Raw genomic sequence first — 17,679 nt, forward strand, 5'->3', positions numbered from 1 at the left:
CTTTGGTTCCCAAGGACCAGGATTAAGAATGTGCACTCCTTTGGTTCCCAAGGACTAGGATTAAGAATGTGCACTCCTTTGGTTCCCAAGGACCAGGATTAAGAATGTGCACTCCTTTGGTTCCCAAGGACCAGGATTAAGAATGTGCACTCCTTTGGTTCCCAAGGACCAGGATTAAGAATGTGCACTCCTTTGGTTCCCAAGGACCAGGATTAAGAATGTGCACTCCTTTGGTTCCCAAGGACTAGGATTAAGAATGTGCACTCCTTTGGTTCCTGAGGACCAGGATTAAGAATGTGCACTCCTTTGGTTCCCAAGGACCAGGATTAAGAAACATTTTGTTAAAAGGATATTTTGGGATTTTGGCATCTTCCCCAGAGTCATATGAACTCATATTTATACAATTTTTGTCTGTGTCCAGTATGAGGTAATCTCGCGAACCAATGTTAACGGGTTTTAGCTCAATGACTGGAAGTCTATGGGTATCTACTGGCATGCATACCGTACTGACCTACTGTACTGTCTGCTCCTGCCTTGCTTTTTCTCTCCAGCAGAGGGCCAGACCTCAGCCAGCTGCAGCCCTGCCCCAGCAGAGGGCACTCCCAGCCAGACCTCAGCCAGCTGCAGCCCTGCCCCAGCAGATGGCACTCCCAGCCAGACATCAGCCAGCTGCAGCCCTCCTCCAGGGTCTCCACTGAGCTCTGCTGAGGAGTCACTCAATGGTTTAGGGGGCGACCGGGACCCTCTGGCCCCCCAGGCCCCGTCTCTGGAGCCCCCATCTGGTGAGCCCTCGGGGGGAGAGTCCCAGCCCGGTACGCCCCTGCCACTCCCTGGCCCCATCACAGGCCTCAGCATCCAGGAGACGATAGCCATGTCTCCAGAGCTGGACACATACGTCCTCACCAAGAAGGTCAAGGAGGTTCTGACTGATAACAACCTTGGTGAGACTCAGACTTTTACGATACCTTCAGTCTCTGTTTTCTCCTTCCTCTTCTCTCTCTCTTCCCTTCTTTAGTCTCTCACCTATTTCCTGTTTTTATTTATTTATATATATATATATATATATATTTTCCTCTGTCGTTCACTTATAGTTTCACCCCATCTCACTTTAGATTCATCTCCACATACAAGCTCTCCAGTCCTCCAGCCTGACCCCTTCTCTCTCTACTCTCTCTCCCCCCAGGGCAGCGTCTGTTTGGGGAGAGTATCCTGGGTCTGACCCAGGGCTCGGTGTCTGATCTGCTGGCTCGGCCTAAGCCCTGGCACAAGCTGAGTCTGAAGGGACGTGAGCCATTCGTCCGCATGCAGTTCTGGCTGCAGGACCCACACAAAGTGGAGAAACTGATGGACATGAAACGCCTGGAGAAGAAAGGTAATGATCTCTCTCTCTCCGCACTGAGATGCAGTGCCTTAGACCTCTGCGCCACTCGGAGTCCCTTACTGCACGGATCCATTCATCCACTGCTTCCTGGTTCCATTCATCTACTGCTTCCTGGTTCCATTCATCCACTGCTTCCTGGTTCCATTCATCCACTGCTTCCTGGTTCCATTATCCACGGCTTCCTGGTTCCATTCATCTACTGCTTCCTGGGTTCCGTTCATCCACTGCTTCCTGGTTCCATTCATCCACTGCTTCCTGGTTCCGTTCATCTCCTGGTTCCGTTCATCTACTGCTTCCTGGTTCCGTTCATCCACTGCTTCCTGGTTCCGTTCATCCACTGCTTCCTGGTTCCATTCATCCACTGCTTCCTGGTTCCGTTCATCCACTGCTTCCTGGTTCCATTATCCACTGCTTCCTGGTTCCATTCATCTACTGTTTCCTGGTTCCGTTCATCCACTGCTTCCTGGTTCCGTTCATCCACTGCTTCCTGGGTTCCGTTCATCCACTGCTTCCTGGTTCTGTTCATCTACTGCTTCCTGGTTCCGTTCATCTACTGCTTCCTGGTTCCATTCATCTACTGCTTCCTGGTTCCGTTCATCTACTGCTTCCTGGTTCCGTTCATCTACTGCTTCCTGGTTCCATTCATCTACTGCTTCCTGGTTCCGTTCATCTACTGCTTCCTGGTTCCATTCATCTACTGCTTCCTGGTTCCGTTCATCTACTGCTTCCTGGTTCCGTTCATCCACTGCTTCCTGGTTCCGTTCATCCACTGCTTCCTGGTTCCGTTCATCCACTGCTTCCTGGTTCCGTTCATCCACTGCTTCCTGGTTCCGTTCATCCACTGCTTCCTGGTTCCGTTCATCTACTCCTTCCTGGTTCCGTTCATCCACTCCTTCCTGGTTCGTTCATCCACTGCTTCCTGGGTTCTGTTCATCTACTGCTTCCTGGGTTCTGTTCATCTACTGCTTCCTGGGTTCCGTTCATCTACTGCTTCCTGGGTTCTGTTCATCCACTGCTTCCTGGTTCCGTTCATCCACTGCTTCCTGGGTTCCGTTCATCCACTGCTTCCTGGTTCCGTTCATCCACTGCTTCCTGGTTCCGTTCATCCACTGCTTCCTGGTTCCGTTCATCTACTGCTTCCTGGTTCCGTTCATCTACTGCTTCCTGGTTCCGTTCATCCACTGCTTCCTGGTTCCGTTCATCCACTGCTTCCTGGTTCCGTTCATCTACTGCTTCCTGGTTCTGTTCATCTACTGCTTCCTGGTTCCGTTCATCTACTGCTTCCTGGTTCCGTTCATCTACTGCTTCCTGGTTCCGTTCATCTACTGCTTCCTGGTTCCGTTCATCTACTGCTTCCTGGTTCCGTTCATCTACTGCTTCCTGGTTCCGTTCATCTACTGCTTCCTGGTTCCGTTCATCTACTGCTTCCTGGTTCCGTTCATCTACTGCTTCCTGGTTCCGTTCATCTACTGCTTCCTGGTTCCGTTCATCTACTGCTTCCTGGTTCCGTTCATCTACTGCTTCCTGGTTCCGTTCATCTACTGCTTCCTGGTTCCGTTCATCTACTGCTTCCTGGTTCCGTTCATCTACTGCTTCCTGGTTCCGTTCATCTACTGCTTCCTGGTTCCGTTCATCTACTGCTTCCTGGTTCCGTTCATCCACTGCTTCCTGGTTCCGTTCATCCACTGCTTCCTGGTTCCGTTCATCCACTGCTTCCTGGTTCCGTTCATCTACTGCTTCCTGGTTCCATTCATCCACTGCTTCCTGGTTCCATTCATCCACTGCTTCCTGGTTCCATTCATCCACTGCTTCCTGGTTCCATTCATCCACTGCTTCCTGGTTCCATTCATCCACTGCTTCCTGGTTCCATTCATCCACTGCTTCCTGGTTCCGTTCATCTACTGCTTCCTGGGTTCCGTTCATCCACTGCTTCCTGGGTTCTGTTCATCTACTGCTTCCTGGGTTACGTTCATCTACTGCTTCCTGGGTTACGTTCATCCACTGCTTCCTGGTTCCGTTCATCCACTGCTTCCTGGTTCCGTTCATCCACTGCTTCCTGGGTTCTGTTCATCTACTGCTTCCTGGGTTCCGTTCATCTACTGCTTCCTGGTTCTGTTCATCTACTGCTTCCTGGGTTACGTTCATCCACTGCTTCCTGGTGTACACATCAGTCTCTCTCTTCATAGTGAGACTTAAAGGTAGACTCAGCGAGATGCCGTTGCGTGCATGAAGTAAACACATAGGTACATTTCTGTAACTAAGAGCGTTGAAGCGCGAGGCTAAACTTCTCTGCTGCTTCGGCCCCGTAGACACCACATTGTATCAACGTGAAACGCCACCCGTCCGGATACTCTGTGTGAGCTCAGTCTTTCATCACGCTCATCTAAATATCTGCAGTACTATTCGTTTGCTACATCATCTCGCTGAGTCTTAACTTTTAATGATCTTTCTTGCATTGATTTGATTTAGCTTACACTTCTATCAGATTAGGAAGGACATCGCTGCTTTGTTTCTCTCTCGGCTGTACTGAAGATAGATGGCTAGAAAGTCATGGACGCCAGCAGTTTGTTTTCAGAAGGCATTATGTGGCCAGCAGGCCTGGCTTCCCTAGCCTGGGTACCAGTCTGTTCCTGGTCTCTTCAATATAGCCTGGGTACCAGTCTGTTCCTGGTCTCTTTAATATAGCCTGGGTACCAGTCTGTTCCTGGTCTCTTTAATATAGCCTGGGTACCAGTCTGTTCCTGGTCTCTTTAATATAGCCTGGGTACCAGTCTGTTCCTGGTCTCTTTAATATAGCCTGGGTACCAGTCTGTTCCTGGTCTCTTTAATATAGCCTGGGTACCAGTCTGTTCCTGGTCTCTTTAATATAGCCTGGGTACCAGTCTGTTCCTGGTCTCTTTAATATAGCCTGGGTACCAGTCTGTTTCTAGTCTCTAGACAACTCCTTATGGAATTGTCATGTGAAACATGATTTGCTTGACAATGACAATGGAGCAGGCAAAAGTACCAACGGATCTTGGACCAGGCTACTGCTACTGTGACCAGGCCGAGCTACCCCAACTGTTTCTGTGCAGGCGGTCAGTGTCCCATTGAGCATGCCCACAGCAGGCCTGGAGTTAAGAGGCTGAACCACATGTTGGAGGTCACGGAGTGCAGGCAGCGGGATGAAGTTGGCCCTAGTCGGTGATCAGAGGTCAGAATAGAGCTGTGGGAGTGGACCTGACCAATAGCAGAGCTGGGAGGAAAGGCAGACAAACCATGAGTTGACTCTGTGTCGTGTATCACGGTGAAGTTACAGACACATGTACATGGCCTTGTAGGCTTGTGCTGTATTTGGGTTTCTCTTCTCTTATATTGGATCAGTATGTACTGTACTGTACTGTACTGTAGGAGATTAGAGAAGGTCAAATCCATGCTGTCATTTGCACATTAAGGCTGTGGTGTTTTCAGAGGCTGACTCTGCCCTTGTATTGCTACAGTTAGACATTACAGCCCCCTAGTGGTTGTCGGTACTAGTACACTGTGTGCTTAACTACAACAAAATCTCATCCTTTCTCTGTCTCTCCCCAGCCTACCTGAAGAGGCGCCACAGTTCGCTGAGTGACGGCCATTCTGTGGACGGTGGCCTGGCAGGGCCAGACTTCCTCCAGAGTGCCAGCCCCCAGCACCAGCAGCCTCCTCAGCTGTACCAGAAGAAGATCCGTGTGGTTCTGGGTCCCGAGGAGAAGGAGGCTCTGAAGAGGGCTTACCAGGAGAAACCCTACCCCTCCCCCAAAACCATTGAGGAGCTGGCCTCCCAGCTTCACCTGAAGACCAGCACTGTTATCAACTGGTTCCACAACTACAGGTCAGTTACTGCACTATCAGGCTAAGCTTAGGGTGTGGGATCTAAAGTACAACTCATTTGGGTTTGTCCCGTGTTCCTTTTGAAGATTTTCTTCTGTTGGCAATCCAAAATGTCCCATAAACATCACAAATGGTCCTTTTGTTCGATAATGTCCTTCTTTATGTCCCAAAAAATGTCAATTTATTTGGCGCGTTTGATTCAGAAATACACCGGTTTCAACTCGCCCAACATGCCTACAAAGTATCTAATAAGTTACCTGCAAACTTGGTCCAAACATTTCAAACAATGTTCCTAATCCAACCTCAGGTACCCTAAAACGTAAACAATCGATAAAATTTAAGACGGAATAAACGGTTTCTAAAAAAACAACGTGGAGCGCGCTCCTGTTCACGTGCACCAAAACAGTAGAGTCCACCTGGAGTGACACTTACAATGAATAGGGCTACTTCTTCATTTCTCAAAATAAAAACCTCGAACAATTTCTAAAGACTGTTGACATCTAGTGGAAGCCCTAGGAACTGGAGCCAGGTTCCTAATAATAAGGGTGTCCCATAGAAAAATGTATTTTCCCCTGGATGGTTTGTCCTCAGGTTTTCACCTGCCAAATCAGGGTGCTATACTCAGGCATTATTTGAACATTTTTAGAAACGTTAGTGTGTTTTCTATCCAAATCTGCCAATAATATGCATATCCTAGCTTCTGGGCCTGAGTAACAGGCAGTTTACTTTGGGCACACTTTTCATCCGGAGGTGAAAATACTACCCCCTACCCAAGAGAGGTTAACCAGGTAGGGCAACTGAGAATGAGTTCTCATTTTCAACTGCGACCTGGCCAAGATGAAGCAAAGCAGTGCGACAAAAACAACACAGAGTTACACATAAACAAACATACAGTCAATAACACAATAGAAAAATATATGTACAGTGTGTAAATGTAGAAGAGTGGGGAGGTAAGGAAATAAATAGGCCATAGAGGCAAAATAATTACAATTTAGCATTAACACTGGAATGATAGATGTGCAGATAATGATGTGCAAGTAGAGATACTGGGTTGCAAAAGAGAGAATAAAAAAATATATATATGAGGATGAGGTAGTTGTGTGTGCTATTTTCAGATGGGCTGTGTACAGGTACAGTGATCGGTAAGCTGCTCTGATAGCTAATGCTTAAAGTTAGTGAGGGAGACATAAGACTCCAGCTTCAGTGATTTTTGCAATTCGTTCCAGTCATTGGCAGTAGAGAACTGGAAGGAAAGGCGGCCAAAGTAGGTGATGGCTTTGGGGATGACCAGTGAAATATACCTGCTGGAGCGCATGCTACGGGTGGGTGTTGCTATGGTGACCAGTGAGTTGAGATAAGGCAGCGCTTTACCTAGCAAAGACTTATAGATGACCTGGAGCCAGTGGGTTTGGTGACGAATATGAAGCGAGGGCCAGCCAACGAGAGCATACAGGTCGCAGTGGTGGGTAGTATATGGGGCTTTGGTGACCAAACGGATGGCACGGTGATAGACTGCATCCAGTTTCCGCAGTAGAGTGCTGGAGGCTATTTTGGAAATGACATCGCCGAAGTCAAGGATTTGTAGGATAGTCAGTTTTACAAGGGTATGTTTGGCAGCATGAGTAAAAGAGGCTTTGTTGTGAAATAGGAAGCCGATCCTAGATTTAATTTTGGATTGGAAATGCTTAATATGAGTCTGTAAGGGGAGTTTACAGTCTAGCTAGACACCTAGGTATTTGTAGTTGTACAAATATTCTAAGTCAGAACCGTCCAGAGTAGGGATGCTGATCGGGCGGGCAGGTGCGGGCAGCAATCGGTTTTAGAGCATGCATTTATTTTTATTTAAGAGCAGTTGGAGAACACGGAAGGAGTGTTGTATGGCATTGAAACTCCTTCAGAAGTTTAATAGCAGAGTGTCCAAAGAAGGGCCAGATGTATACAGAATGGTGTCGTCTGCGTAGAGGTGTATCAGAGAATCACCAGCAGCAAGAGCGATATCATTGATATATACAGAGAAAAGAGTCGGCCCAAGAATTGAACCCTGTGGTATCCCCATAGAGACTGCCATAGGTGGTCCGGACAACAGACTCTCCGATTTGACACATGGAACTCTGTCTGAGAAGTAGTTGGTGAACCAGGCGAGGCAGTCATTAGAGAAACCAAGGTGGTTGAGTCTGCTGATAAGAATGAGGTGATTGATAGAGTCAACTCTTGACCAGGTCAATGAAGACGGCTGCACAGTACTGTCCTTTATCGATGGCAGTTATGATATCGTTTAGGACCTTGAGTGTGGCTGAGGTGCACCCGTGACCAGCTCAGAAACCAGATTGCATAGCGGAGAAGGTAAGGTGGGATTTGAAATGGTCGGTGATCAGTTTGTTAACTTTAGAGAGGCAGGGCAAGATGGATATAGGTCTGTAACAGTTTGGGTCTAGAGTGTCACCCCATTTGAAGAGGGGGATGACTGCGGCAGCTTTCCAATCTTTAGGGATCTCAGACGATATGAAAGAGAGGTTGAACAGGCTGGTAATAGGGGTTGCAACAATTTCGGCGGGTAATTTTAGAAAGAGAGGGTTCAGATTTTCTAGCCCAGCTGATTTGTAGGGATGCAGATTTCTAGATTTGGGTGAAGGAGAAACGGTGAGGGCTTGGGCATGTTTCTGCGGGGGGGGCAGAGCTGTTGGTAGGGGTTGCCAGGTGGAAAGCATGGCCAGCCATGGAAAAAAGTTATTTGAAATTCTCGATTATCGTAGATTTATCGGTGGTGACAGTGTTTCCTAGTCTCAGTGGGAGGAGGGAATTAGTGCTACAGAATGCGAACTTCTGTTTGAAAAAGCTAGCCTTAGCTTTCCTAACTGACTGTGTATATTGGTTCCACACTTCCCTGAAAAGTTTCATATCGCGGGGGCTATTCGATGCTAATGCAGTACGCCACAGGATGTTTTTGTGCTGGTCAAGGGTAGTCAAGTCTGGAGTGAACCAGAGGCTATATCTGTTCTTAGATCTACATTTTTTGAATGGGGTATGCTTATTTAAGATGGTGAGGAAAGCACTTTTAAAGAACTACCAGGCATCCTCTACTGATGAGATGAGGTCAATATCCTTCCAGGATACCCCGGCCAGGTCGATTAGAAAGGCCTGCTCACAGAAGTGTTTTAGGGAGCGTTTGACAGTGATGAGGGGTGGTCGTTTTACCTCGGACGCATTACAGACGCAGGCAATGAGGCAGTGATCGCTTAGATTCTGGTTGAAGACAGCAGAGGTGTATTTAGAGGGCAAGTTGGTCAGGATTAAATCTATGAGGGTGCCCATGTTTACAATTTTAGGGTTGTACCTGGTAGGTTCCTTGATAATTTGTGTGAGATTGATGGCATCTATCTTAGATTGTAGGACGACTGGGGTGCTAAGCATTTCCCAGTTTAGGTCAACTAACAGTACGAACTCTGAAGATAGATGGGGGGAAATCAATTCATATATGGTCTCCAGGGCACAGCTGGGGGCTGAGGGGGTTCTATAAGAAGCGGCAACACTGAGAGACTTATTTCTGGAAAGGTGGATTTTTAAAAGTAGAAGCTCGAACTGTTTGGGCACAGACCTGGATAGTATGACAGAACTCCGCAGGCAACTCTCTTCAGTTGATAGCAACTCTGCTCTCTTTGGCAGTTCTATCTTGACGGAAATGTTGTAGTTGGGGATGGAAATTTCAGGATTTTTGGTGGCCTTCCTAAACCAGGATACACGGCTAGGACATCAGGGTTGTCGGAGTGCGCTGAAGCAGTGAATAAAACAAACTTAGGGAGGAGGCTTCTGATGTCAACATGCATGAAACCAAGGCTTTTGCGGTTACAGAAGTCAACAAATAAGAGTGCCTGGGAAATAGGTGTAATGCTGGGGGCTACAGGGCCTGAGTTAACCTCTACATCGCCAGAGGAACAGAGGAGGAGTAGGATAATGGTACAGCTAAAAGAACTGGTTGTCTAGTGCAATGGGAACAGAGAATAAAAGGAGCAGATTTCTGGGTGTGGTAGAATAGATCCAGGTCATAATGTACAGACAAGGGTATTGTATGATTTGAGTACACTGGAGGTAAACCTAGGCATTTGAGTGACAATGAAAAAGCTTGCATCTCTGGAGACACCAGTTAAGCCAGGTGAGGTCTCCGCATGTGTGGGGGGTGGGATAAAAGAGCTATCTTAGGCATTTTGAGCAGGACCGGGGGCTCTACAGTGAATTAAAAGCGGTTGACAAGGCATAATGACATTAGAGAGAGGCATGTGTAGCCAAGTGATCATAGGGTCATAGCCGTTCGGAAGTCGCAACTTTGTTAGACGAGAGGGAGACACTGGGTTCAGAAAGCGGGCCGGGGCTAGCATATGGGTCTTCGGCGACATCGCAATGGAAAAGCCTATTGAAACCACATCGGACAATTACGTCCACAGACCAGTCTCGATGGATCGGCGGGCCTCCGTGTCGACAATAAAGGGTCCAGGCCAATTGGCAAAGAGGAATTGTAGCCCACGAATTAGCTGGTGGTGGAGAAAAGCAGTCCGATATGCTCTGGGTTGATATCGCGCTGTGCAGACTGGCAGGTATTGACCGAGCTAAAGCTGGCTGGTGTCCGAGCTAAAGGTGAAGGCCGCTAGCCGCGGCTAACAATGACTAGTAGCTAGTTAGCTGGCTTGCTTCTAATGGTTCCAGTTATGAAGTTTAAAAATAGCAGATCCGTACCGCATTGGGTGAGGCGGGTTGCAGGAAAGTATATTTAGAGCGTAGGTGGAAAGTGAGATTGAAATATATACAAGAAAAATGGAGATCCGACTATTTACACGGGACAAGACAAACACTCGCACGACTGCTACGCCATCTTGGATTTACATTACATATCACAACCAGCCCTGATTGCGAATCCCATAGAGCGGGGCACAATTGGCCCAGTGTCGTCCGGGTTTTGGGGTAGGCCGTCATTGTAAATAAGAAGTTGTTCTTAACTGACTTGCCTATTTAAGTAAAGGTTCAAATAAAAAATGGAAATTAACTTTTTTACAAAATCTAGAAACCTGATATTCCACAAATGACGTAATTTCAATGACAGGTATTCGTATGAACATTTCGGCTTTTATAATAAACTAGACCAATGTCTTTACGGTGTTACATTTTGGGTTGTGGTACACAACATGTACTTCAAAAGCAGCTAGAATTCAATTAGGTCCAATATTGGCTCCATCGCAATCAATCAATCAATCAATCAATCAATTTAATACATCTTATTTTCTGGTGCTTCTAACTCTTTGAAGTTGATAGCACCAGTGAAGTATGTTAATTAAGAGTCCTGTGTGGGATAGGAACAGAGCTATAACTAATTCATTAAACCATTGTCTGTTCTGTTGCTGTGAATCCTAGTGCTGTGATATTACACACTGTGGAGTTGGTGACTGTTTAGTTCAAATCTACTTCTACTTACGGTCTTCTGGTTGACATATGATGTCCAGTTGTGTTTGAGGAGTCAGTCTTTAACCATCTGCTTTCCGTCCCTCCCCTCTTCATAGACCTAGTCTTTAACCTCTCTAGGGTATGTGGGACGCTAGCGTCCCACCTGGCCAACATCCAGTGAGATTGGAGAGCGCCATATTCAAATACAGAAATACTCATTATAAAAAGTCAGTAAAGATTCATCTATTAAATATAGGTTTAAAGATTAACTTCTTGTGAATCCAACCACGGTGTCAGAATTTTTAAATGCTTTACGGCGAAAGCATACCTTACAATTATTTGAGAACATAGCCCAGCAGACAAATCATTACAAACAGTAACCAGCCAAGTAGAAGAGTTACACAAGTCAGAAATAGAGATAAAATTAATCCCTTACCTTTGATGATCTTCATATGTTTGCACTCAGAAGACATTCATTTATTCAATAAATTTTCATTTTGTTCAATAAAGAATCTCTTTATATCCAAAAACCTCTGTTTTGTTCGCGTGTTTTCTTCAGTAATCCACAGGCTCAAACACAGTCACAACAGGCAGACAAAAAAAATCAAAATTGTATCCGTAAAGTTCGTACAAACATGTCAAACAATGTTTATATTCAATCCTCAGGTTGTTTTTAGCCTAAATGATCTATAATATTTCAACCGGACAATAACGTTGTCAATATAAAAGGTAAACAAGAAAGGCGCGCACTCGGTAGCGCTAAATGAAAAGGCTCTGTGACATGGCAGGGTCCACTCATTCAGGCTGCTCTTAATCCCTCATTTTTCAGAATACAAGCTTGAAACAATTTCAAAAGACTGTTGACATCTAGTGGAAGGCACAGGAACTGAGTCCTAAATCAATGGATACTGTAATGGCATTGAATAGAAAACTACAACAACAAAACAAATCCTACTTCCTGAATGGATATTTCTCAGGTTTTCGCCTGCCAAATCAGTTCTGTTATACTTACAGACATTATTTTAACAGTTTTGGAAACTTTAGTGTTTTCTATCCAATTATACTAATTATATGCATATCCTATCTTCTGGGCCCGAGTAAAAGGCAGTTTAATTTGGGCATGCTTTTCATCCAAAATTTAAAATGCTGCCACCTACCCTAGAGAAGTTAACCCCCTGCTCTCCGTCCCTCCCCAGGTCTCGTATCCGCAGATAGCTCTTCGTAGACTTAGTCTCCGTCTCCGTCCCTCCCCAGGTCTCGTATACCCAGGGAGCTCTTCATAGACCTAGTCTTTAACCCCCTGTTCTCCGTCCCTACCCAGGTCTCGTATCCCCAGAGAGCTCTTCGTAGACCTAGTCTTTAACCCCCTGCTCTCCGTCCCTCCCCAGGTCTCGTATCCCCAGAGAGCTCTTCGTAGACCTAGTCTTTAACCCCCTGTTCTCCGTCCCTCCCCAGGTCTCGTATCCGCAGGGAGCTCTTCATAGAGGAGATTCAGGCTGCAGGGTCAGCGGCAGCAGCTAAAGCAGGGGAGGGGGACAGCTGTGACGGGACAGAGTCCGATGGCACGGTGGAGGGTCGCCACCGGAGGCCTACAGGGCCAGAGGAGCACAAAGAGGCCTCTGAAGACCAGGACGTGGAGGTCAGGGTTGAAGCTGGGGTGTCAGGTGGATCCCCTGTCCCGAGAAACTGCACTACCTCAGGTTCGGCCGGGCCGGGCTCCAGCAGCAGCAGCCTCTTCGGTCCCCCTGAGGCAGGTCTCTCTCTCTCAGCCCCAGCCAGTCACACCTCAACCCCGGCTAGGAACCCCAGGGACAATACCCTGCGCAAGAAGAAAGCTGCCAACCTCAACAATATCATCCACAGACTGGAGAAGGCTGCCGGCAAGGAAGACCCATCTGAGTGGGAGTTCTGAACCCCCCTCCCCTCACACCCCTTCTCATGACCTCACAACCTCTGCCCTTTGACCCTCGCCCTGGTCTTCTCCTATTGGACAGAAGAGGGCAACAGCCAAAGCCAAGCTTAATGGCCATTTTTATACACAGTCTCGTTCCTGAGAGAAAGGAGAGAAGTGGTTCCCAAACCTAGATGTAGGAGAAGATATAATGAACTCTGAGAAGACAAAAAGGATTGAATCCTAGGCTCTCTGAATACTGAGTTTAGTTTTGTTACTGAGTAAAGCACTTAGTTGTCCTGCTGGCCACAGGGCCTGCTGTACCCCCAAAACAGCATCAGTTACTGGCAGGCTGCACCACAGACAGGCAGGAAGGCAGGCTGCACCACAGACAGGCAGGAAGGCAGGCTGCACCACAGACAGGCAGGAAGGCAGGCTGCACCACAGACAGGCAGGAAGGTGGCTGCACCACAGACAGACAGGCAGGAAGGCATGCTGAGCTGGGGCTGTTTTAAAGGATGGATGGACGCACTCACAGGAAGAGAAATTCTTTAATGTGTTAATTTAGAAGAGATCCATTTTTTCCCCTGTCAACTCGGTGTCCTGTCCCACAGAACTCACCTCACGTAGTGACCTCACGTAGTGACCTCACGTAGTGACCTCACGTAGTGAGCCCAGCCACCTCTTTCCCCCACACTGTCCAGTGGCTGTTTCAAACCTTTTGCCTTGTTCTCTCTCCACTGATGTGTGTTGTTTTAAGGGTTCCTGTGGCTTTTTAACCTTGTTACTCCTTGTTACTCCAGTGTGTGTGTGTGTGTGTGTGTGTCTGTCTGTGTGGCTGTGTGTGTGTCTGTGTCTGCGTGTCCGTGCGTGGCTGAGGATCAAGATGATTCAGCTGAAGAGAAGAATCAAACCTAAAAAGGCCAAGTTTCCATAGTTACTGAGGGAAGAAGGACCCACACCCTGTGTGGTCCTGCTAGCAGCCATGTGATGGTGCTGAGCGGCAGGATGTCCCGTGCACCACTCAACGGAAGAGGAACCAGATTTTTTTTGTTCCCTGGTGTCCTCCAATTTTTTTTTTTTTATACAGCAATTTGGTTGCCACTAAGAGATTGCACAGTCTATTGACTCCAGAGAGTACAAGTTAGAGAATTGTTTTTTACAAAAGCTAAAAAAAGAGAAGAGTTACCGTTTTGAAACTTTAAAAAAGGAAACTTGGTTTACTCCCAGTTGAAACGTGATTATATGATGAAACGCCGTAGTGAGCTCACGTAGTGATATGTTGTCATTGTTCTGGGTTAGTAAGTGTACACCTCACTGTATAACCAACCTGCTCTGACCTGTTGTGTCTCTGCCAATGTTTTCATCACAAAACATATTTTCAGGCCAAATCAGGAAAATTAGACAGAACAACACAGACATGTCATTATCATCTGTTTGGTCAATAACACAGGCTGCTGTGTTCGTCTACATGCAGAGAGGCAGGTGGCTTATACTAAAGTCCCACTCTACACACCCTGCTCTGCTCTACAAACCCTGCTCTACTCTACACACCCTACTCTACACACCCTACTCTACTCTACACACCCTGCTCTACTCTACACACCCTGCTCTACTCCACACACCCTACTCTACTCTACACACCCTGCTCTGCTCTACAAACCCTGCTCTACTCTACACACCCTACTCTACACATCCTACTCTACTCTACACACCCTACTCTACACACCCTGCTCTACTCTACACACCCTGCTCTACTCTACACACCCTACTCTGCAATAACACAGGCTGCTGTGTTCGTCTACATGCAGAGAGGCAGGTGGCTTATACTAAAGTCCCACTCTACACACCCTACTCTACTCTACACACCCTGCTCCACTCCACACACCCTGCTCTACTCTACACATCCTACTCTACTCCACACACCCTGCTCTACTCTACACACCCTACTCTGCAATAACACAGGCTGCTGTGTTCGTCTACATGCAGAGAGGCAGGTGGCTTATACTAAAGTCCCACTCTACACACCCTGCTCTGCTCTACAAACCCTGCTCTACTCTACACACCCTACTCTACACACCCTACTCTACTCTACACACCCTGCTCTACTCTACACACCCTGCTCTGCAATAACACAGGCTGCTGTGTTCGTCTACATGCAGAGAGGCAGGTGGCTTATACTAAAGTCCCACTCTACACACCCTGCTCTACTCTACACACCCTGCTCTACTCTACACACCCTACTCTACTCTACACACCCTACTCTACTCTACACACCCTGCTCTACTCTACACACCCTACTCTACTCTACACACCCTGCTCTACTCCACACACCCTACTCTACACACCCTACTCTACTCTACACACCCTGCTCTACTCCACACACCCTACTCTACACACCCTGCTCTACTCTACACACCCTGCTCTACTCCACACACCCTGCTCTACACACCCTGCTCTACTCTACACACCCTGCTCTACTCTACACACCCTGCTCTACTCTACACACCCTGCTCTACTCTACACACCCTGCTCTACTCTACACACCCTACTCTACTCCACACACCCTACTCTACTCTACACACCCTACTCTACTCCACACACACCCTACTCTACACACCCTACTCTACTCTACACACCCTACTCTACTCTACACACCCTACTCTACTCCACACACACCCTACTCTACACACCCTGCTCTACTCTACACACCCTGCTCTACTCTACACACCCTACTCTACTCCACACACCCTACTCTACTCCACACACCCTACTCTACTCTACACACCCTACTCTACTCCACACACACCCTACTCTACTCCACACACCCTACTCTACTCTACACACACCCTACTCTACACACCCTGCTCTACTCTACACACACCCTGCTCTACTCTACACACCCTGCTCTACTCTACACACCCTGCTCTACTCTACACACCCTGCTCTACTCTACACACCCTGCTCTACTCTACACACCCTGCTCTACTCTACACACCCTACGCTACTCCACACACCCTACGCTACTCCACACACCCTACTCTACTCCACACACCCTACTCTACTCCACACACCCTGCTCTACTCTACACACCCTGCTCTACTCTACACACCCTGCTCTACTCTACACACCTACTCCACACACACCCTACTCTACTCCACACACACCCTACTCTATCCACACACACCCTACTCTACTCCACACACCCTACTCTACTCCACACACACCCTACTCTATCCACACACACCCTACTCTACTCCACACACACCCTACTTCATACACCCTGCTCCACACATCCTAACCACACACCCTACTCTACTCTACACACCCTACTCTACTCTACACACCCTACTCTACTCCACACAACCTACTTCATACACCCTACTTCATACACCCTGCTCCACACATCCTAACCATACACCCTGCTCCACACACCCTACTTCATACACCCTACTCCAGATCCTTCTCCAAGGCTACAAGTCCCCTGTCCTTCATTCCACACGGTGTCACACTAGACTATGGGTCATGAGTGTACGGCAGCTGTATGCTGTGTTTGTACATTCTGTAGCTAGTACTGTACACCTATTGGTTTAGACCTTTATGAAAACTCTCTCCCTCACCCCCTCTCTCCCTCCCTTACCCCTCCCTTTCCCTCCCTTCCTTACCCCTCCATCTCTCTCTCGTCCCTCCCGTACCCCTCCTTCTCTCCCTCCCGTACCCCTCCTTCTCTCCCTCCCGTACCCCTCCTTCTCTCCCTCCCTTACCCCTCCCTTTCCCTCCCTTCCTCACCCCTCCATCTCTCTCTCGTCCCTCCCGTACCCCTCCTTCTCTCCCTCCCTTACCTCTCCCTCTCTCCCTCCCTTACCCCTCCCTCTCCCTCTCTCCCTCCCTTACCCCTCCCTCTCCCTCTCTCCCTCCCTTAACTCTCCCTCTCTCCCTCCCTTAACTCTCCCTCTCTCCCTCCCTTACCCCTCCCTCTCCCTCTCTCCCTCCCTTACCCCTCCCCCCTCTCTCGTCCCTCCCTATCCCACCCTCTCTCTCCCTCCTTCCCCTACCCTTCTCCCTCTCTCCCTTACCCCTCCCTCTCTCTCGTCCCTCCCTATCCCACCCTCTCTCTCCCTCCTTCCCTTACCCTTCTCCCTCTCTCCCTTACCCCTCCCCTCTCTCGTCCCTCCCTATCCCACCCTCTCTCTCCCTCCTTCCCTTACCCTTCTCCCTCTCTCCCTTACCCCCTCCCTCTCTCTCGTCCCTCCCTATCCCACCCTCTCTCTCCCTCCTTCCCTTACCCTTCTCCCTCTCTCCCTTACCCCTCCCTCTCTTTCTCTCCCTCTCTCCCTCCCTTACCCCTCCATAAACATCCTCTCTTAGTGCCTGTCAGCCCACTGCCTCTCTGTCGTGTGTGTGTGTGTGTGTGTGTGTGTGTGTGTGTGTGTGTGTGTGTGTGTGTGTGTGTGTGTGTGTGTGTGTGTGTGTGTGTGTGTGTGTGTGTGTGTGTGTGTGTGTGTGTGTGTGTGTGTGTGTGTGTGTGTGTGTTTGTTTTATTTTTATGTTCTGAATGGGGGGGCGTTTCTCGTTCGTACTTGCACACACTTAAGAGTGCACAACTGCCACTCACCATTTACTATAAGCTGTTTTAATGGGTTATTATTATTATTATTATTATTAGCATCATGAAGTAGCGTGATATATTTTAACTGTAGACTCCTTGTATGGTCATATCGTACATATAGTTTGGTTTTTATTCGTCTGTATCGATCATCTAACGGCTTATTATTTGCCTTGGTGTTTGTATTGCATAGTGGATTACCTGAGGGCACGGACTTTGGGGCGGGGCTGAGACTGCCGGCAGTATCGTGGGTAATATTTACAAGATGTAGTTAGTTCTCGTACGTTTGTATATTGAGGAATTGTGAAGTTTATTGGATGTGTCTTTTCCGTTGCGTGACATCGACAGTACCATTTACGTGACATCTACAGTACCATTTACGTGACATCTACAGTACCATTTACGTGACATCTACAGTACCAATTACGTGACATCTACAGTACCATTTACGTGACATCTACAGTACCATTTACGTGACATCTACAGTACCATTTACGTGACATCTACAGTACCATTTACGTGACA

The 17,679-nt window shown here is 47.9% G+C and overlaps 1 protein-coding gene across 3 annotated transcripts; it reads left to right on the forward strand.

The window, feature by feature from the left end:
• Window positions 1-14,353: 14,353 nt before the first annotated feature.
• Window positions 14,354-16,142, forward strand: LOC127908853 (dynein heavy chain-like). 3 transcript variants are annotated; one of them, XM_052468616.1, is made up of 4 exons: window positions 14,354-14,545; window positions 14,719-15,323; window positions 15,680-15,704; window positions 15,785-15,961. In XM_052468616.1, the coding sequence occupies exons 1-4, from the start codon at window positions 14,354-14,356 to the stop codon at window positions 15,959-15,961; spliced, it is 999 nt and encodes a 332-aa protein (XP_052324576.1). The 3 variants fall into 3 exon arrangements, with proteins under 3 accessions (XP_052324576.1, XP_052324574.1, XP_052324575.1); XM_052468614.1 differs by having other exon boundaries at window positions 14,354-15,323; window positions 15,785-16,142; XM_052468615.1 differs by having other exon boundaries at window positions 14,719-15,849.
• The last annotated feature ends 1,537 nt before the right edge of the window (window positions 16,143-17,679 follow it).

This window comes from Oncorhynchus keta, chromosome 18, assembly GCF_023373465.1.
Source record: "Oncorhynchus keta strain PuntledgeMale-10-30-2019 chromosome 18, Oket_V2, whole genome shotgun sequence".
NCBI lineage: Eukaryota > Metazoa > Chordata > Actinopteri > Salmoniformes > Salmonidae > Oncorhynchus > Oncorhynchus keta.

Bases quoted from the DNA above. Each gene is read 5' to 3' on its own strand.
- LOC127908853 (XM_052468614.1), top strand. From the start codon at position 14,354: ATGCAGAGAGGCAGGTGGCTTATACTAAAGTCCCACTCTACACACCCT. The intron at 15,324-15,679 runs CTACTCTACACA...TACTCTACACAC, and splicing joins TCTACTCCACACACCCTACT to CTACTCCACACACACCCTAC. The intron at 15,705-15,784 runs TCCACACACACC...CACCCTACTCTA, and splicing joins CCACACACACCCTACTCTAC to TCCACACACACCCTACTCTA.